Below are 22,771 nucleotides of genomic sequence, written 5' to 3'. Positions count from 1 at the left end.
AGTGATCCACATCAGTCACTGAAAGCACTTACAGTCATCAACCTGGGAGTAATTCAGGAGTTGCAGGCTCACCAAAGCTGATGCTATTTATCATGTGTTTAAAAAGGCAAGGGGATCAAGTATCCCGTAGTAAAGATTGGGAGTTGGTTAACTTTGAGTGTGGTTAGCAGTGTCAATGCTTTCGTACATAATTGCTTTGTGATATGTGTGTAATTCTGGGCAAAGTACTCCCTAACTGAGGCTCAAAGTAGTGCTCTAATACAAAAATTGAGAATAGTATCACATCCTGACACCAATAGCTATATTGATTGATTGTTTGCTACTGAACTTACCTCCTGGTGAGTCATATTGTCTTGTCTGAATAGGTCAGAATCTCTGGTGTCTTTATCTCCATAACACTTGCTGGTGTAGGTGCAGGGGCACTGTTCTCCTCTCGCAGTTGGGTTGGGGGCATAGGATGGTAAAGAGCTTGTCCAAGGTCACTTGGGCCGTTTTGGGGAACAGGGATCTGAAGCCAGAACTCACCTATTGAACCAGATTTCCTCTGTGGATCCTGGCTCCTGTATTTGCCTCTGTGTTGTGTTAAATGTTCTGTGAGGAACTCAATGTCCAGCTTGGTTGTACAACCTGGCCAGAGCTTTTCCAGATTCCACTGGGGAGGATTCCAGGGGCTGCAGCTTAGGAAGGAGTGGACATGAAGGTGGCCTCGTTGTGAGGACCACAGGGAGCTCACCCCATAGCAAATTCTAACTGCAGTGCTTGAAAGTTAGAGTAAAAATTAGAGCCCTAACATGATTGTTCTTTTCCACGGATCTTGGATGAGTTTTTCTGTGTAAGTGAAAAAGGGAACAGTGGAAAAGCTACAAGGGATCAGTTTGAGGGGATGCTTTACAAAGCATCTCCACAGAGTGTGGTTTGCTCTACTGCCGTGCAGCTTGAAAGGCAGGAGGGAGCACAGTGGGGTGAATTCCTCTGCAGGAATGCTTCCACATTTAACTGGCTGTGTCCTCCCCCTGCTCTCCTCCACAGTCCTGTCCAGCAAATATTACTGCAAGAGGAGGACGTAACCTGGGCTATTTGTTCTTCACAGGGTTTTCCTGAGTAACCTCAGACTCTCTGAGTTTATTAAGAGCATTAGATGAGTCACCTGAAAAGACACAAATACGGAAGGATCTGATATACCACTATGGAAAACTAATTCTATATTATTAATAGCAGCTGCTATATGATTCATCTTAGCATATAGTAGCAGATTCACATTATTTCCTGCATGCTTTAATTTTTGCAGCTAGCTGATTACAACCAAAACGCTTCACTAGTTTGTTTTGTGTTTTTGCAGGGCAGAAACTACTGGATACCTTAGCTGAAACCTGGGATTTTTTCTTCAGTGACGTCCTGCCCATGCTGCAGGCTATTTTCTATCCCGTGCAGGTGAAAAAATTACTCTATTATCATAGAATCTTGAAAAACTGGAAAAAGCTACTTTACAGGTTCATCAGCAGATTGATACAATCCTTACTTCTCTCTCCTTGGGCCAACCTCCCAGTGCAGCTGTTCTGTTTAGTCATGTCATGCAAATAAGTTACTTACCCAAATGGTTTGAAGTGCTTGGATGGAAAAGATGAAGGGGAACTTTGAAAATAAAAGTGGAGTGCAGGGAGGCTGGTTAGTGTGTCTGTCAATCACACTAAAAGTCAAAAAAGGTTATGAATGATAAACTGAAGTGTTGCACTGTGAAATAAAGTGGAGTTGTGTTGATTTAAATATATTAATTTCCTTCTCTGCAATGTGAATTCTGTCTTTGAAGTATCTCCACTTTTGAAAAGAAATTGTATTTCTAAGATCAAATTTTATGCTATGGTAAGTGGACAGCAAAAGTCAATGGAGTTTGACCAGTTCAGATGAGAACAGATTTTGACTCTAGTAATTTTAGATACACAATAGATACTTGATCTTCTAATGTAGTGATAGCCAGAGAATATTGTTTATCACTGAAGTCTCAAGGAAGTCTGTACCAGACAGGTGCAAGTGATCTTTGCAGTTGCTCATAGATGCCTACAGATTTTAGTGGGAACTTGGTACATGAATATATTTGGGGAAACTTCAGAAACCTTCTCCCGTTTTTTCAGGTGGACTTTATGCCTAAAGTGATTGCCCAAATGTTAGCAGTATTACCATTTGCATTTTCAGACAGTTACAGGTATGAATTTAGAAGAAAACTGCTATTTCACACTGAATTTTATTCTGAAAGGGAAGAACTCAGAAAACATACAGGGCTGCTTCACCCAATGACTCGTGCTGCCAGTAGAAGCTCTAAAGCAATAGAAATAAGATGTTATTAAAAGCATACTAGAACACAATGGGAGATTTTTCTAAGTACCCTGCAATTTAAATCCAAGATATTTGAACACAGAGATATAGGTAGGCTCTAAGCCTTTTTTTATGAAGCACTTGACTACATTAGAACTCATTAAATTGTTTTTGAAAATTGCACCAAACAGATCTATTCTCTGTTGTGTTTCTGAGGCCTTTGAAAATGTTTTAGTAACACAAGTCTTATCCCCTATTAGATGGAAATAATTACTAGAATTTCCAAAGGAACCTTGGGGGTTTAAGAGTCCTAAGTCCCATGTAAATCCATATAGATCTAGTTGCTCATGTTCTGAGGTTTCTTCTAAAAGCCCAATTGGTGCTTATGTGCTCTGGTAAATTCTGTTAATTAGCAACTGAAGCAGATTTGGGGCCTTCTTTACTTCAATTTAAATAATTTAGAAAGTGAAAAGGAATGGGTTGGATCAGGCTTCTTTATTCCAGATTTAAGTCAACACCAGTTGAATACCAAACCTTCCATATGTACAGCCATGTATACCCAAGGAAAAACTCCTAATGCCAGAAAGAAAAACAGTTTCACAGCTCTACATTTGGCAGGTGCCATTAATCTCTGCAGACAGAGCTGCAGTTGTATTCTTCAGCTGGGAGTTTTCCTCAGAGAGAAGGTATTGTTGAACTGAAAACAGATGGCTTTGAAAATGCAATATGAAACTTCAGCTCTGCTCCTGCCTTATTGTGAAGTCCCTCAGACTGTATAGAGGGGAAGATCCACATGTGGGGTGAGTCAGGATTCCTGCCAGATTTGAAGACAGTAAACAGGGAGTACTCAAAATCTTGCAAAATAATGGAAATTCAACCAATTTGCAGCCCTGCCTTTTTTTTTAAACTTATGAGGCATCTAATTTGTGATATACTGTTAAAGTACAGAATATTCATATATTGTCCAGCTCTCATCCCACCCCAACCCTTCATGCTCTCCACATGCAGTCAGACTCAGTCACCATCTGTAGAGTTAATTACTGCCAAATCAAATTTACTGTGCAGACTTAGGGGGCTGCTCTCTGTCCTTTGTAATGTTTCCTTCATGTTTCATTTAGGTTTACCATTCTTGTAATCCCTCAGGAGTACAGGAAGGAATTTGAACAGAGGATTTTGAAACTCATTTTCACACTGCTCATAATCTGTCTTGTTTCCTTTGTGTTTCCAAGGGAAAGGAGCCCTCGGTTCGGCAATTGGCTCTTCTGCATTTTAGGAATATAATTACCCTCAATATAAAATTGGAAGATGCACTATCCCGTTCCAGAGCCAGAGTCCCACCATCTATTATTCAGATGCTCTTAATACTTCAGGTAAATTGGTTACTTTTCTCAGCCTGTCTTTCTGTATTGTGTTGCTGAAATCTTGAATGGTCTCTGATTTTGCTCATTCATTGAAAACTTCTTACTCAGAATGCCAGAGCTTCTGTGGTCATAATATCTAAATCATAATATTCTAATATCTAAATATCCTAATGTCTAAATTATCCAACTGTATAATAATATACTTATGTCATATAGTATAGAATATCTAATAATATGATATAGTAATAAATAATGTGACATGTAATGGTATAATAAAATAATAATAGTAATATAATAATTAAACTATCTAATTATCTAAACATCCTAATATCTAAAAGTAGGGACTGTAGAGATGCCATAAGATCCAGTGAGTGTGAGAGTACAGACTTATTTTGCAATTAGGCCTTGAAACAGGAAGTTTTGCAAGCTGACAAGTGTGTGGTGATGACATGATTTCCATTAGATGCTGCGTGTTGCTGCATTAGCAGTTCAGGATATGAAGCTTCACATCTGGAATAGGCATCAAAGTCAATATACAATTCATACAACAGTGGTTGAATCATGGTCATATTTGGACACTGGAACCAAATTCTACCAAAATAGGTGATATAAAAATAGGTGATAGGACCAGATACTGGTATTTGCCTTCAGTGTTAGGTATTTTCTCTGTGTGTAGTAGTAGGAGAAACAAAATGAGGAATTCCTGGCAAAAGGGAATTTTAAAATATTTTTATTTGCTTAATTAAAGAAAAGCATGAGGTATGATGTGGAGAAAAGAAATGAGGCAGAAGGGAAAGAGAGAACCAGGAGTGGATTTTTAAAGGGTGAGGAAATTGAGATTTTCATGGCTTCTGACTTTTTTTATAAATGTTTCTTTGCTCTTCATCACAGTATGAATTAGTTCTGTGTCTGAAATTGTTTTGAAGAGCAGGATAACCTAATGAGGCCAGTTTTGAAAATGGAGGAAAGGAGTAAGATTCTGTCTGCTGGGTCAAGCAATGGGATTTCACTTCTCAGTGAAATCAGGGGTATCTCAGTCTCCATTTGTTGGAGTTTTTAATGGTGTGTTTAACCTGGTTGTCTCAGAAAAAGATATTTATCATATAGGAATGTCTACTTGGTCTTGTCTCCCTTCTCATAGCCCCCACCTTCCAGAAGCTTCTTGAAACTGCTGGCTGATTGTGACACAATGACAGCAGTATGGGAGTCTCATGGAAACTAGTGTCTGGAGAGAGGAGAGGAGCCTCAGGGAAAAGCTGGAGCATGGAGCATGCAATGTGTAATGAGGCATCAAGGAATGCACAGTGATTGTACCATGACCCCAGCTGCAGAGACTCCACAGGAGACAGTACCATTGCAAAAACCTTCCTCACAGCAATGTTCTCAGGCCTCAGCCTTTCCCAGGTGTGAGGTCAGCTGCCCATTCTAAATCAGGCTTCAGCAGCATTGTTGCTAACAGGTCTGCAAGTTTTTGTGATTACTTTAGGGAGTCTGTGTTGCCTGTGGGCAGGATCTGGCTTTGAATGGATTCAGTGGTGAGCTGGCAACTGAGTACCATCCTGATTTTTTCTTTGCAAATCTGCTTTCCTCAGCAACCCGAAGTGTTAACACCGTGGATGCTCTGTTCAGGGCAAAGGGTCAAATCCATTCTTGTTGCAAAGCTGTTCATGGAAATCAATAACCAAGTGAGAGGGAATTTGCCCCTGGGTGTTTATTTCTTCATACTTTGCCTGTGGTTGTGTGGTGAGGATGGTGAAAGTCTTTTCTCAGCAATAGCTCTGCTTATCTTGTGGTTTAAAATCTAATGGGAATTGTGGGAAAAAGTCAGAAGAAAATCTGGGAATTAGCTATTTACATAGTTATCAGTGTTAGTCAGTAGCTGGAATTCAGAGCAAAGACTTTTTTCTGAACTCAAATGTCATGTTAAACGAAAGCAAATTTTATACATTAGTGACATAACGGAATTTTCTCAATTTAGTTGAACTCCATTTGTTAATAGGGCTGGAAGAGAGCAATTCAGCTGTCCATCGAGCACATGGTGGTCCTGCAGGCTTCGATTTCCTGGACTGAGAGATGATGTCTTGATGGGGGTGTTGTCTAATCCTGATTTGTGTTCACTGTGAATACCAATTCCATAAGAAACTTGGTGACTGGAGCAGACTCCCATGGGTAGAAGGTGATGCCAGTGATATTGGCTCTGGACCAAGTTTTGAGCTTAGTACTGAGATTTCCTGTTTCTGTCCTTGACAGCCTCATGCAGCTGTGTGATGTAGTTAAGGAATAGCTCATGTTCTTTAAGACAGCAGTTGTAATGTCAGAGGTTGAAATGCACTACTCTGTTAGACTGGATTAAAGTGGCAGAGCTTTGGGAACTAATGTAGGGTGCATCTGGTATTATGTTTTAGCTTCTCATGGTGTAGGGGAAAAGTTCTGATACTTTGTCAGGAGAAGACACTTTCCTTATTGGACAGAAAGGGAAATTTTTTAAAGAGGAAATGGAACGGTTCCGTTGAAAGGAGCAGAGATCAGTCCTCAGGTTAATTATTAGACTTGGGTTCTTCAGTTAAATAGAGCTACATCTCACCAGTGCTATAACCTGGTATAATTACAAGCCAGCAATCTTGGAGGAAAGAGAGAACTTTGGGAGGAATGATATTCCTGTTCTGTCATTCAGTGGTAGTTTCATCATCACAGCTTGGAAGAAGGGCCTTGTATCACTCAAACTGAGTTGCCAGCATAGCCTGACTCAGTTACAAAGCACAAACTGAAATGTTAATCCTTTGTGGCTGCTCACAGGCAGAACAAGCTGAAGTGCCTCAGGATGCTCCTGTTTAAGTTACAAGGAGTTCAAGAGCAGAGTTCTGGGTGAAGGAAGTAAAAGAGCTAAAATTGCTTTTTAGCACAGAATGATGCACAGGAGTTCATTCTGGGTAACATGGGAGTACTGGAGGGAGAGTTTAGAAAAGAGCTTTCTGAACCAAAGAGCAAAACTACCACGATCTGACTTGCTTCCCGAAGTATGTTGTCAGAGATTACCCTGGCTGCTGAAACTGGAACATCTTACTTCCAGGTGTCTCTCCTGAGGTCTGAGAAAGCTGAAAGAGAAGAATTAAAGTGTGTTCATCTGTATCTTTCAGTTAATGTCAGGATTAATTGAATTCACAGAATCTCTCAGGGTGACCTGACATATTTGAAAAAAAAGGAGAAGAGCACAAAACAATATCTCTTGTGATGAGGGATGGGGCCTCACAAAATATAACACAATATCTCTCATGCTGGGGGATGAGGCCTCACTAAATGTAAGCTCTGAAGAAAAAAATAAAACCTGTGGTTTCCTCTTTGACTCTCTGTGCCTCGTTTGAACTCCCTTGCCTGTTGTCTCTCTCTGTTAAGGAACACAAAATAAATACATAAAGCTGCCCAGTATGACCTTTTTGTTATTTCTGCAAAGTTCCTTCCATTTTAAAGGAATGGAAAAGTACATTGTAAGATCTGGAAATGAAATGAAGGGAATTATTTTTCCATCTCAGCAGCCACATATCATACTAAGGGCAGCATAGTGGTTAAAAACAAAATACCCTTTGCTATCAGAAAGTTGCAGCTATAGACGTGCTGTAACACTGTAATGCCAGTTGCAGTCAATTCTTTATGGCCACAGGTTTTCACAAGTGGTGGTTGCTTTTGGGAGGTTTTCTTACTAAGTCTCTTAGACCTGAAGCATAGGTTGAACAAAGTGGTGTGGGTGTGAGGTTTCCACATACTTTTAATTTCTCTTTACCTTTGTCTGAGTTCCTGGTGTAAAAGACACAAAAAGAGGAAACCAATAAATAAATGTATTGTATACCTTATTTAAATATAAATCACCAAGTCAAAAACCTGTGCTTTCTCTGTGTTGTGCATAAATTTGGATGTTTTCTTCCTTCCTGGTGAAAGGGTGGTTTGTTTGTGTTGTTTGCATCAGCCCCATAAAGAGTCAGGCAAGAAGTCTTGCAGACAGGACACAAAGGGAAGAGCCCTCTGTTGCTTTGTGTTCCCACATGCAAAACTGAGAATCTAGCCCTCAAGATTCACACTTCAGAATATTTTGTAGATGGATTTGTTTCTGTGCAATATTCTCTCTTTTTCTAGTTTATTTATTGTCTCTGTCAGCAAGTGCAGTTTGCAGTAGGTAAATTGACATAGGTTTGTTATCCTGGAATGAATTTGTATTGCTGGGATTTTTAACAGGGCATAGCATCTGATGAAGAGTACTTGTCTTATTTGATTTTGAGTTTCTTCATATTGTTATGTCTCTAGAGGCAGAGGTTGGGGAGCAGTGGTGGTAACTCCTAGCCATTCCTGACTGGCAGGGGCTTGTTCAGTAGTAACTCCAACATAGCCCATGCTTCTGCACCACAGACCTCAATAGTTCTGCACTCATGTGGACCCTCTTTGTAACCATGGGAGGACAATGGAAGTCAGTTGCCACCTGAAAAGAGATTTTCTTTTCAAATCGACTACTTTCCAAAACTAGCTCTTAGCATATTTCACAACACAATGTGTTGCCAGTTTTGTAAACTTAAGCAGTGGAAAAACATGAAAGCAACATAAAATGGTATCGTTTTCCTTTGTTATATGTGAACGTGTCTCAGAACACCATGTCACAGTAATTTAAATGTGCATCTTATCCCTCCTCTTTAGCAGAAGGATGGTCTTTTGGAGTACAGCCATAACTTTGTCCATACTGATTAAACACAATTATTTTTGAAAGCAGTTTGCATTGTGCAGATTGCCTTTGAGTGTTACACTCACGGTGCTTTTTAAGAGTACCTCACATTAGGAAAAGTGTCAGTTCTGTGAAGGATGCCAGTTACTTAACCAAAGGTATGTCAAGATGTAGAGTTGGTTAAACTAAAATAAATGTCTCCTGGAGTTTGCCTCTAGTGATGAAACCAGTCTATTAAAACCAGTACAAGTATATTGTCAGGCAAGTGCTTAATCCTTACCAAAACAGAGTGAAATCAGTAAAATCATTCTTAACTTGAATTAGCATGTCGTTGCAGACCAAATAATTTTGTTGAGTAAGAGAGGGAGAAGGTTTTAACTAATTGCATTCATCTGTACAGATGTCTTTAGTGGACCCATTTGGGCTGGTAGACTAAATCTGCCATAAAAGATAGTAATAGAAATAAATAATAAAATAGGAATTTTGACTGTTGTAAAACTCTTGAGCAGGAAGTATTCCCACGGTGCAAGAATCCTTTGAGTCAGGGTGATGTAATACTGTAATTCATGAGTTGTCTACAGGAGGAGTAGAAGAAAGTTAAACTAAGCTACCTTTTAATGAAAATTAATTAAACCTCATTAGAAGTCTGTATGGACACTCATTCTGAGAATTAAAGGAAGGGAGGCAATTAATGATGCTTCAATTCTCCATCAGAGGCCTAAGAATAATTTATCTTAACAGACTTCTGTTCTTAATTCAGTTAGTATAATTTCATTTCCTTGAATGACCTCAGGCAGACAAAGGCACAAGGGAATAGTAGCTTTTGAAATTGCCTAGGGCACTACAGGTGGGGTCCTCAGGAGGTGGCACACACTTTTTGACTGTTATCACCGGGCTTTGAGCCATCCCAGGTGCCACCAGCACCCTGAGCAGTGTTTACCAGTACGTGGCACAAAAGGTTTTGTCTCCATGACCAAGCTGTGTCCATGCAGGTGGCAGGGGCAGCCAAGCCTGTGGTCAGGGTCACTGCTGCAGCACCTCACCGTTCTGTCTGCTGGCATGCACCAGGCATTGTTCACAAGAAGAATGTCAAAAGGGATTTCTGGCAGAAAAGCTGCACAGGGTCATTTCCTAGTGTTGCAAACATGGTCTTTCCTGTGGTTTTTGGAGCCAGATCACCACTGGCTCCCAGCACTGAACTGGGGCAGGGTATCAGTAGCTTGGTCTCTGAACAGGTGCCACCATGCCTCTACCTTCTTAATGCCCAAAGCTTTCTGTCCAGGCACAAGGTGAGTGGAGAAGCTTCCTGCCAGGAGATTGAGAGGCAGCTCATGTGCTCATTCTTCTGCTCCATGAGCCTTTCCTGTAGCAGAGAAAGGGCTGCACAGAGCTCCCTGCATTTTGAACACTGGTACTTGCTGATAGCACAGCTTACTTTCCCATCATCTTGCTGGCTGCATTGTCACCTTTTACTTTCCCATATATTGCCTTCTGACTCTTTTCCTCCCTAACTGAATTTTATTTTCCCCTGGGAGTGATTCCTGGAGTTTTGGTGCTTGCCTGTTTTTCTTCATGCTGTAGAATTTTATTATTGTGGGAAGACTTGTTTCCACTTAAGCTAACAGGATGATCGAAACAAATTATATCAAATGTCTAACTTCGGCCTTCTCTGCAGACGGTGCACTGAGAAGGGAAAGAATTGTGAAAGGTATGGAATTGCTTTCTCTGGCATATCACCAAGCCCTCATCCCCAAGCTTTTCCTCTCCTGATGTGTGGCTGCCAGTGCCAGAATCAGCAGCCCATGCAAAGAGCATGGTGACACAGGGACTTCTGCAAAGGGCAACTGCTTTGTGGTGTATTTCTTCCAAAATTAAAAAGGCTAATTTGTTGTAATTTGCTAAAAATAGGAGAATGATGGAATGAGTCTCTTGGAAGCATCTTGTCTTCCATGGTGAGTAGACACTGTTAATTGCCTTCTATCAGTAATTTCACAGTCTTATCCTTAGTTTTGTTGCAGCTACAGAAGTCACAGCTATATGATAGGGTGATATGTGAACACGTATGTAATTATGCAGTGAAATTCATTAATTTGCCACTCCCTAATTAGTACAAGCAATTAAAAGGTAAACAGATAATCATGTAAGAGAACAGGATTCAGATTACATTATTAGATTTGAACCATTATCTGTTGCAAATCTTTCTGATACCAGTGAGCTACATGGCAGTGGCAGCAAAACTTCTGTAGCACAAGGTTACAGTGATGTGACAGATCATGCCAGCTATGTGGACAGCTCTGCCCAGTGCCCCCAGTTATGGCTTTGGCATGAGCAGAGTGTCTGGCCATGGCTGTGATTTGGCTGAGAATGACCATCCATCAGGAAGAGGGTGGAAGCTGTGGTGGGACAAGGCAGGTATGCAGAGAGGGAACTTGCTCATGAGAGTGGATCCAGAGGCCTCTGGTTTGAAGTCATTAGGAAGAGCCTTGTGCTTTAGTGCTTTCTGATCCAAATGCAAAGCAGAAACCTAGGATACTTCCTCTGGCAAGAAATCTGGCTGAAAAGTGCTTTGCAAAATACAGTTGAACTTGGAGTGGCTGTTGCATAAAGCCAATTTCTTGTGAGGAAGCTAAGAGCTGTCATCTGCTTTTGTTACTGGACACCAAGTATCTCTAAGCCTCCTCTTTTGCTAGACAAGAGTCTTCATTCACTGGGCAGTGTATAAACACAATGAAAACATGGTCTCTGCACTACAGATTGTGCAGCCTGATACATGAGAGAGTAGATGTATATGGATGGATGAAAAGGGAATGGAAGGAAACAAGGAGACAAATATCATAAAAGTGATTTTATGACTGTTATTACTGACCTCAGTGGTCAGAAGTCCGCTAGAGGCCTCCTTGTCATCTCCTTGTAGGTTGATTGTTGGGCTCCAAGAAAAAAATAACATCTCTCATTCCTCCTGTATCATTCATGAGCCGTGTTTAGTTGAAGAGAACAAAACCTTGGAACAAGCAGTGGGCTATTTATATTGTTTCTCCTCTGAACATGTGAGAACGGATGTCTAGGCAGTATGAAGTTAATGCAGCTCTGCTAAAGTCCGTGTGTATTAGAGGTGGAATTGGGCAATAGTTGCCTAAAAAGCTCTAGAATATGGTTGTCCATATAGCCATGTTGATAATGTTTAAAAGAGAAGCAAGGAGAAGACTTGTTCCCTGGAGGTGGCTATGTGATACTATGTGGGTTAAATTAAAGCACTAGCGAGCATTGAGGGAAAAAAAAAACAAATTTTGTTTCAGGAGTAGTCATATTGCCAAGAGGTAGGTCAGGGCATCTGTTGGTTTCCACTGTATGTAGCTCTCTGTGGTTGTTGTAAGAATTCTGAATATTGCTGAATTTTGCCAGAATGTGGAGTTGCATGTCCTTTGCGGGTGATGGACGAGGGAAACTCAGCCCTTCAGAGCCAGTCCTGATGTCTAATCCTAGACCACAGACTGTGTTTGGGGAGTGCACTGGCTGTGAACTCAGATTTTGTATGCTGGTATTTCTTTGCTTTCTCCACACACTGAGTTGCTGAGAAAGGGTATTTGCTCTAGATCCAATCAGTTACTTTCCAAGTATTTTGACTTGACAAAGGCTTTTTAATTGAACTTAAGCTGTTATGTAGGAATGTGTTGCTTTCAGCAAAGCTTTTGCTACAAGCCCGGAGGGCTGCCTCAGGCCCAGGCTTCCAAGCTCCTGGACTCCTGAATTTTTGTGTTCTGGGGCTGATGGAAGCTGAACCTCCTCAAGAGGAGCTGCAAAGTGTCAGGATAGACAGGTGATTTGCTGCTTTCTGGCTCACAGGGATGAGTACTGGTGATGAAAATTGTGTTGATACCAGAAATAGCAAAAATTTTTTAAAATCCAGAAGGTACAGCTGACATGTCTGCTCAGTCGATTCAGGTGTATCTCAGAAAAGAAGAAAATTCTTGGAGTAGATTCAGTCACCTTGGAAGGGTGAAGCACCTTGGAGGATGCTCTTTAATGATTTAAAGGGGAGTGTGACTGAAAGGCAATGTCAGAAATCCTCACAAATGGGTAACAGCAGTCAAGTTAATGCTTGTGGCTCTTCAAAACCTTTACTTCGATGTCTCTTCAAAACAGTCTGGATGCACTGAAGGAGGGCTATAGCATCCTTTTTTCTCTTTGAGTAGCTGCCTGAAAATAAATGTAAGATGGATTTTCTTAAAATAAATGAGAAACACCCAAGGCTGGGTAAAAGTCTTGAATGCTCAGACTTAAAAGTCATCAATTCCCCAGCAATGACAGATGAGCCTAAAGTGTATAGATCAGCAAAAACTTCAGGAGGGAGCCTAAAAAAATGAGAAGATTTATTCTCTTGGGCATTAAACATCACATCTTATTATTTGACAACTCATAGGTGATCTCTGAATGGGGCTGCATGTGCATTTCCATGCATGTGTGCATTTGCCCGTGTGTGTAATGTGACAGTCCTAAAGCATTTGTTAATGCAGATAAACTAAGTCCAGCTCAAATGTGTTCCATAGACAGCTCTTCAGATACGCTCATTTTTGTTTTGATTCGTTTGTTCAGTTGTTGGAAAGTTACAGGACCTTATTTGACTGCTCTGGCCTGTGCCCAGGGGAGTCACTTAGGTGGGAATCAATCTCTAGCCCTAAACCTATAAAAGGAAGAAATGCATACCATTATTATTTTTCTTGGGTCTTTTTAAATGAACTGGCTGCTCAGCTTCTGCAGAATGCTAAGCACTGTATTTAAAGCCTCAAAGTTACTTTCTTACTTTCAATAATTTAGTATATTTTACTGGTCCTTATCTTCTGCTTTTTCTTTTGCAGTCCCATACAAAATGTTTAATAACAGTTTAAAGAAACATAAGACATTGGATATCTGTAAGTCAGGCAAAGATTAGCCTGCTTTTAGTATTTGGTTCTTTCTGGAAAGAAAAATCCTATTGCTGTCTATCCTTGTGCAGCCAAGCCATTTGAAAAACTCACCAGCTGAACACAAACCATGGCTGGGGGTTTTGTCTTTCTTATCTTTTATCTGTGCCTCGGTGCCACCAGTGAAAGGAAGAAAGAGACAGAGCAGCTTCTCACAGTGACATTGACAAAATTTGGCACTTGCTGGAGATTAAAGTGAATATGACAAGATATTTCTTTCTGAGGCAGTAACAGGGATCTGAAGTGCTGGCTTCTGTCAAAATGGCAATGGCAGGCTCCTCTGCCTCTCCCTCCTGTGACTGCTGTTGCTATGACAAAAGCAAGAGGTAAGGCTTTTACCAATATGCCAGTGCTTTAGGATAAAATGAAGAGAGGAAGAAATAATGTGAGGCAACACTATCGAGGGCTCATAACAATACAACCATAAATTATGCAGTTGCATCTGTCCAGCATGTGCAAAAAGGATACCAATGCCTAGGCATGAACATAGGGCACAGCTTCCTGTGGTTGTAAACTGGTCTAAAATTATTAACCTAAGAGGGGTTATTCTGACTTAGAGCATATAAAAATGTGTGATTCACAGTTACTGCTTTTCCCACTTCATTTCGCCATGACATAATGCCTGTTTAAACATACATAATATAGTCTGAGAGGTTTACCAAAAGTTAATCCATTGTGAGTTCTCAGCCCCCTCCATTGGGCTCAAAGAGCACTCCCAGAGGGCAAACTACATTATTCCAGCTTGTTCCAGTCTGCAAAGGTGTGACTTTCTGTTTCTTCCCAGCCCAGACACATTTTCTTGTTTTGCCTTTAGACTGTGGCAGAGGGAGCCCTGTGGGGAAGGGGGCACACAGACTTTCAGCAGATCAGGTCAGCTTAGTCAACACAGGCTTCAACAAAGCAAAATTTAGTCCCTGCTTGAAGCAGTTTTGATTCTGTTTAAAATCTATTTTCTAAAGGGTAAAAAATGTCAGAGTTGTTTGCTTGGGATGAAAGTAGCATGAATCATCAGGGAAACCCAGGAGGAAGTACCCAATGTTTTCTAGCCTGGCAAACATGGACAAGTGGGCTAGAAACAGGAGCAGGTACAGGAAACTCTCAGTCCTTGTCCCTTTCTCCCAGTTACTTGGATGCAGAGCATTTCATTACTGAGATGTCTGTCCAAAATGGATCAGTTGATCTTGTAATCCCTCAAAGTGAGTTTACTCAGCACTTTCATAGGACTTAAAGCTCTCAGATGTAGAGTCCTCCAGAAATGCTAAGCCGTGTTGAAACTAGTAGAACATGTGCCAGCAGTGTGCCCTGGCTGCAAGGAAGGCCAGTGGTATCCTGGGCTGCATTAGACAAAGTACAGTCAGCAGGTCAGGGAGGTGATCTTTCCCCTCTGCTCTGCACTTGTGAGGCCACTCCTGGAGTGCTCTGTGCAGTCTGGGCTCCTCAGGACAGGAGAGACATGGACATCCTTGAGAGAGTTCAACAAAGCACTGTGAAAGTGGCAAAAGGACAGGAGGAAAGACTGTGAGGAAAGACTGAGAGAGCTGGGGCTGTTCAGCCTGGAGAAGAGATGTCTCAGGGCCATCTTATCAATCGTTACAAACACCTGCAGAGAGAATGCAAAGAGGATGAAACCAAACTCTTCTCGGTGTCAGTGAGCACAGACTGAGGCACAGGGAGGTCCTCTGAACATCAGGAAACATTGTCTTTGAGGGCAACTGAGCAGAAGGATTCAGCATTGCATTCACCCACCTCCTAAACAGGAAAGCTGCAACCACACAAGAAAAACACTTTGCGAAAGTACCAAAGAGATCTCTCCTCTCCTCTGTTCAGAGGACTCAGTAGCTAAGCTGGTTCTTTATTTCTGAAAACTAGTTACTCTATCAGTTATTGACAATCTTCATCTTGACTTAAATAATTTCTGGCACAGATTGTTTATGCTTAAGGGCTACTGCAAAGTCCCATGCAGCAAGTTTTTACATCCTTGTTTGCTAGAAACACCAGCATATTTTCCAAGAAAGCCTGCATTGAGCATGCCCTATTTCCTTTCTTTGCCTGTGCATTTCTCCTTTTACCACTGTTAGCAAGAAAATCTTGCATTTAGTTAACTTTTAGGTCTGAAACTGCATAGCTGATTCTATGCATTGCATTACCCTTGGTGTCAAGTTAGCAAAAGCTGAGAAGAATCCATTATCACATCTAATACTTTCATGGGTTTACTCACCAGTTTGCATTGACTGCATGTGTAAATGGAGGCCAGATGTTGCTACACAAATGTTGTACCGTACTGCTGTATAAATTTGTATAATACTGCAGGATTTGCTCTGCAGGACTGATATCCTGGGAACAGGGTGGGCATTGGAGGTGAGAGAGCCCCATATGTCTTCCTACTTGTGAGTTCCTGCAGTGGGTATAAGAACGAGATCTTTGAGTTTTTCCTTGCTGGGCATGGCCACTGAAGATGGAGGGCATGTGAACAGGAGACTGCCAGGACGATGCTGTGTGGTGCAGTAAGAGCAGCAGTTGCTGAACAGCTGTGCACTAGAGGAAGGCTTCAGCTGTTGGGCAACACTTGCTGCTCCAAGAACCACTGTGGTCTCCTCCAGAGCGTATGCTAGATGGATTTAGAGAATGAAACAGTGCTGTAGAGCAAACAAAAGTTGTACATATCTGGCAACAACTCCTGAGGCCTCTTCTCAAGCAAGTAAACCATAATGTAACTTCACTGCTATAGGTTTGTCTGTGAGTAGTCTGTGGTTTTGTCTGGAAGATAAGTGTGAATTGGATGATTGGCTGTAAAGTACGTGTATCTGTCTCTTCTAAGGAAGATGGAGGACTGCAGATCTCTATCCAGAATGTGACCCACAGTGTAACTGGGAGCATATGGTGTGCCATTGGTGATGCATGTGGCAAGGACTAGTGTCCCATTTGTCTCCAGCTCCTCCCCATGGTGATTTCTTGCCTGCCTTGAGGCAGGGCTGGTCTGTATTACTCAAGTTCCAGGAGGCTGTGATGCAGTGAAAGTGGGATAACAAGTAGTCCTGACCTGTAAGGGCACTGGTTTCCAAATGCGTCACAAGCAAGGCTGCTGCTCTCCCTTTGACTATGCCAAACAGCACATCTTGCTGTTTATGTGGTCACCAGGGTGTGCAGTACAGTCTGCACACCCTTATCAATTCTCCACCAGCAGTGGTGGCTGAATAATGTGCTTTCACAACAGATAATATTCTGTCTGCCTTGTGACTTTTAATTTCAGTTTTCTCTGGGAGTGGTTGGGCAACGATTCTTACCCAGTATGTGTCAGATTATCACCATTGCCTGTGTTTCTTTCTGTCATACTGAGTTTTCCTTTTCTCCATTGAATCTGCTGCTTTTAAGCAGAAAATAGTTACATTTCTTAGCTGTTTACCTGTGTGGTTAAGACAGGGCAGTACATGAAGCCAGGACCTCATTTTGCTTTCAGAACTGACCGTATAAATGTTTCTGGCAGTGTTTCCTTTCATATAGGATCAGATCAGACAAAAAGGTGTGAGTCAGACAAAAAGGAGTTGGTGGACAAAAATGTGTGAGTCCGGCCATCAAGGGTGCCCCTGGTGCCCCCATATAGAGGATGCTCGAGCAGACTGAGGTCCAGAGTGTGTTTGTGGCCATGAGCTGAGCCATACAGTCACTTCTTATCTGTGGGCAGAGGACTTTGCTCTTCTGTTCCATTAAGTGACTAAGAGTGATCATTGCTGAAATTTCTTTGTTAAATAATACAGAAGTTTGCCTTTTTCTCCTTTCTTTCCTGAGTTCAGAAGTTGGTAACCTAAGCACCAAGACATGCTGTGCATCCCTTAGTGCTGTGTCTGTTACTGGCAGGGCCTGGGGCTTGGGTGCAGAAAGTCTGGTTTGTTTGTTCCCCTGGTTCTGGAGGAGCACAGATTTTATTTATGTTTTATTTTATTCTTTTTTATTTTTCATTTAAAAGCTATCCAGCATTTTGTCAGTTGAAGCAGAAGACAATCCTTTGCACCAATACTTACTCATGTACACATGCTGATCAGCTGAAGTGTTAAAGCTCAAGGTGAGTGCTCCAGCCTTTAATCAATGACCAGTCATTGATTTAGCACATCCACAAGTTTCAGGTGGGCATATAGTTTCTCCATTGCATCCAGTTTTTAGGGTACCTTTAGACACTAGAGGTACTTCTCAATGTATAATTTATTAGATAAATGGTCTTTTATAGTCTGTGCTAAAGAGGGAAGTGAAAAGCAATTGCCATTCATTTCTAGGCGTTACAGGTGGTGGGTACTATTAGTCAGAACTGGAAAACACAGAACCTGTGACCTTTTATAGGTACTCAGTGAAACACTGAGTTACTGTGGATCAATTACAAGCAGGTTGGGTGTTTAGTAGTTATTTATGATGATTTTCATACACAGATGAGTGAGTAGTTACTTGAGGCAATGTATGTGCAGCTGTCCAGCCAGAACTGAAGCAGCCTGTGGTAAGGGTGAATGCAGAGAGGCTTATGTAGCAGAGGAGCTCAGCAGCTGACAGGGGCCTTCCCCATGCCACGGACTGAAAGAGGAGCTTGGGATGGATGTGGGGTAATATGAAACAGCAGATGCCAAAGGGATGAAGCAAAGGGTTAAAAGGGAAGGAATCAGGCATGAGAGAGTGATGGCCAGATGGGGATCCAGCTAAGGCTCTGAAGTGGAATTACGTAAGTCACACATCAATGAAAAGCAGCTGGGTAGCAAGAACAGCCACCAACCAAGCTTGTTTCTGGTCTTTTGCCATACATGAGACATCCCTTTGAGGTGTGCCTGATGGCCAGAGCATGTGATAGCTTTAGCTGTAGCTCTTTTGTCTCCAGCTGTTGTGAGTTCTGTGCTTAGTTCTCTGGTCTGGTGCACTGCAGGATTTTTAGGCTAAATCATTTTTTCCATCAGTGTAACCCGTTCATCACTAAGATTTCAAGGCAGTTGGATGGGGTGGTGAATGTATCATTCTTCTGCTGGTGGCCACTAGAAATACTTGAAAAGAAAATTTCATCTTTGTTCTTCATAGGGCTGTGCTAGCAAATACTTGTGAACAGGCTGTAATTCCCAGGGCAGTGGGGCACAAGCTGCTCCATGATCCAGGAGCAGGCTTCCGTGTAGTGGGTTGGATGCCAGACACCCACCGAGGCCTCTCTTATCACTCACCTCAACAGCTGGACAGTGGAGAGAAAATATATAAAAGGCTTGAGATAAGGACCAGGAGAGATCACTCATCAAATACTGTCACAGGCAAAAGAGAGTCTAATTAGAGATATTAATTGAATTTATGGCTAACAAAATTAGAGTAAGATAATGAGAAATAACATAAAACCTTAAAAACACCTTCCTCTCACCCCCTTCCTTCTCAGCTCTACCTCCTACCCCGGTGGCACAAGGAGACAGGAAATGGGGACTATGGTCAGTTCATCACCCACTGTTTCTCCTGCTACTCAGGGAAAGGAGTCGTTGCCCTGCTGCACCCTGGGGTCCCTCCCATGGGAGACAGTTCTCCATGAACTTCTCCAACCTGAGTCCATCTCGCAGGCAACAGATCCCTGCAAACTGCTGCAGTGTAGAGCCCCTCCTGTGGGTGAAAGTCCCCTTCCAACTGCTGCAGTGTGAGTCCATCCCACAGGCAGCACTCCCATCAAACTGCTGCAGCGTGGGTCACCCTGCCATGGGTACAGTCTTTCAGGGAGACCTGCTCCAGTGTGGGCTCCTCCTTCCACAGTCTCCTCTCAGGCATCCCCCTGCTCTGGCACGGGTCTCCACAGGCTGCAGGTGGATTTCTGCATCCCCCATGGATCTCCATGGGCTGCAGGGCACAGCTGCCTCACCATGGTCTGCACCACGGGCTGCAGAGGAATCCCAGCTCCAGTGCCTGGAACATCTCCTCCCCCTCCTTCTTCACTGACCTTGGTGTCTGCAGAGTTGTTCCTCTCACATATTCTCACCCTGCTCTTCTCTGCCTGCAATTACAATTGTGCAAAATCTTCTTCTTTCCTTTTTTCTGATACATGTTATCACAGAGGCGTTACCGCCATTTCTAATTGTCCCATCCTTGTCCTGAAGCACATCAGTCTTTGGAGCTGCCAGGGATTGGTTCTGCCAGAGATGGAGGAAGCTTCCAGCAGCTTCTCGCAGAAGCCACCCCTGTACCCCCCACCCTGGTACCAAAGCTTTGCCATGCAAACCCAATACAGCTGTATTTCATTACTGGTCTGTCTGTGCAGGCTATTAATGGTGGGGATTTGCCACCTCTTTGCTCCCTAATACAGGTAAAAAGGAGGTCTGCAGCTTCACATCCAGTTTTTAGGGGAAGAAGAGAGAGGAATAAGCAGCATAGGATGCACAAACTCAACTCCCATTCTGCCGTGTGCCAGGTTTCCACGAGACAGGAACATAACACACCCTACCTCTGCTCACAAAAGTGTGGGAAGCCTAAAATTCTGTATCCTAATTTAGTCAGGCTGTCTAATGATATGTGCTGAACTAACAGCAGCCTAAATTGTTTTTCATGGCTGTCATTGTCTTTGGGGATTGCTTCATGTCTGGGTTTCTTACCAGAGCCTGAGGAAAGGAAGTAGCCAAGAGTAGGTGAGAAATGGCGTAAGGCAAGTGATTAATTTCTGGATTCCTTTTCGACTCATAGAGCACCTTCCCAGTGGGCTGGGCTTGGGCAGCCTGGTTTACAGTTACTTGGAAGTGCTGATGCTATCTGGTAAAATGTTAGGTGTCTTTTTTAAAACAAAAAAAATCAAAGTATTTCTGTTACAATGGTGAATAAAGACCCTGGGTGCAGCAATGACGACCTAGTTGCAGAGGCACAGAGGCTGCAGGCAGGTTTGTATCCTGCACCAGTTGGAGTGATGGCAGGATTACTTGCCTGCTTTGAGAGAAAAATAGGAGGGGAAAAATTAATGTAATAGGAAACAGAAATACAGACTTGTGATTGTGCTTATTTCGTTGTTGTGGTAAAATAAAGCAAGGTCATTTGATGATTTTTACAAATGTATTTATTTAAAGAAAAACTGTGGCAAATGTTATCAAAATAGAGTTTTTGTTTTTGGCAGCTTTACAAGTCAGGTAGCCTGTGCCTAGATACAATATTAATAATGGCTTAGCAGGTTTTTTTGTTAAAATTTATGTTAATTTTAAAATCTTCAAAGCACTCCATATTTAGTGAAGAGCATATAAAAGGTTAAAGTAATGAACACTGAACATCTTTTAAGATTATCTTTGAGAACAACTCTTTACATCCTTGAAAGCTTGCCTGAGGTGGCCTCCACTTTAGGACTTTAAAGCTTAAAGAAATCCTATATACAGAAGAAATTCTTCCCTGTGGCAGTGGTGAGGCCCTGGCCCAGGTTGCCCAAAGAAACTGTGGCTGCTCTACCCCTGGAATTGTCCAAGGCCAGGTTGGATGGGGTTTGTAACAACCTGGTCTAGTGGAAGGTTATGGGTATGGGATAAGCTTTAAGGTCCCTTCCAACCCAAACCATTCTCTGACTCAGTAATTGTACATATTGAAGAACGAGGGTGTGACCTTGTGTGCTTATGTATAAATCCCTCATCTATTCTTCTGAACATACCTGTTTACTCATTTATTCCTTCCTTTATGCTTTCACAAGAAGCCTTTGTGCCCTACAAAAGCTCAGTATCGTGGTTAGCTTACAGAATTAACAGGGATAGAAAGCTGAGCATTTTGGTGCATCCATACTTGCTGGAATGGTTGTGCATTTGACTTCTGGGGTTTTGTTCCTAAATACAAGAAAGGTTTATTCCAGTGCCACACTCAAGTGTAGCAGTGGGGCCCATGCATGTGGCTGGTTCAGCAGATGGGGCAGTGCCTTCATAGAGTAGATATGTAAATAACCTGGAGTCTTTAAGGATGTGGCCCTTCTGGGAGTGCTTGCATATTTATATATCAAAACCAGTCATGCATAGGGCCCTTTTAATGCATTGGGACTACTATAGAATTCTTTTGGTTTCAAAACCATTTAACTAAGGTTAATGAAGTTTAGGACTTGGGTGCCATATTTAATGCAGTAATACCTGTCTTTGTTCTTGATAGATGTTTTCCGTTTGCAACAGTAGTTACGTATTCTGGACTCAAATCCCCATTATCCCCATACCTTGAGAGCAGGGCAGACTCTTGTTATAATATTACATTATAATCCTTTCCAAATGGAGACATAATGAGCTGACTCTGGTTGCATCTTGAAACAGTGTGACCAATGTGAGGATTTGATCCAGCAGTTCCACTCTTCCAAAAGTACTAAGGTGCTTCCAGATATTTGATATTGAGCTATTTTGGCCCTCAGTTGTGAAATAAATAGGTCAGGCAAGGCCTTTGAAAGGAATTTAATAGATACATCTCACACTCACAGAAATGCATGAAACTCTCCTACTAAAATGAGATGGGGTTCATGAAAGGTCACAGTTATCTTTTCAAGTAAGTTTTGGTAGGTCTGCAGAGCAAATATTGCATTAAAGATATGGGTAGAATCTCTATTTTACTGATAATGCTCCAAATTGTGCCAGAGCTTCTTGTAAGCTAAGCAGCCAGCCTTATGACTTTTTGCTTTATTGCTTCATAGTGACATACTGAACTAGTAAGGCATTGAGCAGTAAGTACAGTAAGAAGCATAAGCTGCCAAAATAACAGGGAATTATTATTATTGTTGTTATTATTATTGTTATTGTTAGTATTATTATTTTATTGGTGACTTTTAAGTCCTGTCATCACTTTTTCAGAGGCTGTTGTGACACAAATAACCATCCAAGTTGGCTTAAATCTAAAGCTCATTTTGTTTGCTTTATAAGCACAAATTACTTACAAATTTGGGGAAGGGTCTAACAAGGACTTCATATAGATACTGATGTAGGTAGGTGCCTATACATACTTACCTATTTATCTATCTTCACATGCAGTTATATGAAATATTTATAGTAACTGTACTTTCCTCCATTCCTAAACTTCTATCAGAAGTGTTACACAAACAGGTCATTGCACATGTGGCACAGGGTATGGATTAGGAACCACTGGTGGGGAGACAGGAGTTTAAATGCATCTTTGGGCCTGGCATCTAAATCAAAACAAGCTTCTTCCAGGCTCCTAGAGCTTGCTCTGAGCCTGCAGACACTTCTCTAGGCTACCTAGGCTGGGGTGATTCACAGATAAGTGACAGTGTCATTAGATCATATGGAAAGTTTAGACTGGGAAAGCTAAAACTGTCCTTGCTGAACTTTGGGATGTACTTGTATTAGGTAAAATAGAGGCCCAGAGGATGCTTGTCATTGAGTAGCACAGCAGAAAGGAATGCAGGAAAGCCACTGTTTTGCAGGGTCAAACAGGATGAGGACAGGATCTGCACCTTGTTATGCTCCTGCTCTGACAGAAGCTCCACAGCA

General features: G+C 41.9%; 1 protein-coding gene across 6 annotated transcripts in view; it reads left to right on the top strand.

Moving 5' to 3' along the window:
* PRR5 (proline rich 5) overlaps nt 1-22,771 on the top strand; it is an 88,492-nt gene that overhangs the window by 57,566 nt on the left and 8,155 nt on the right. For all 6 annotated transcript variants that reach the window (XM_088164881.1, XM_014880263.2, XM_088164883.1 and 3 more), the window contains 2 exons: nt 1,340-1,431; nt 3,540-3,680. In XM_088164881.1, coding sequence (XP_088021007.1) covers nt 1,340-1,431; nt 3,540-3,680 — 233 coding nt within the window. The remainder of the gene's footprint in view (nt 1-1,339; nt 1,432-3,539; nt 3,681-22,771) is intronic.

This window comes from Sturnus vulgaris, chromosome 5 (assembly GCF_052056855.1).
Source record: "Sturnus vulgaris isolate bStuVul1 chromosome 5, bStuVul1.hap1, whole genome shotgun sequence".
NCBI lineage: Eukaryota > Metazoa > Chordata > Aves > Passeriformes > Sturnidae > Sturnus > Sturnus vulgaris.
The sequence above is the reverse complement of the archived record's forward strand: the minus strand, read 5'-3'. Positions and strand labels throughout refer to the sequence as shown.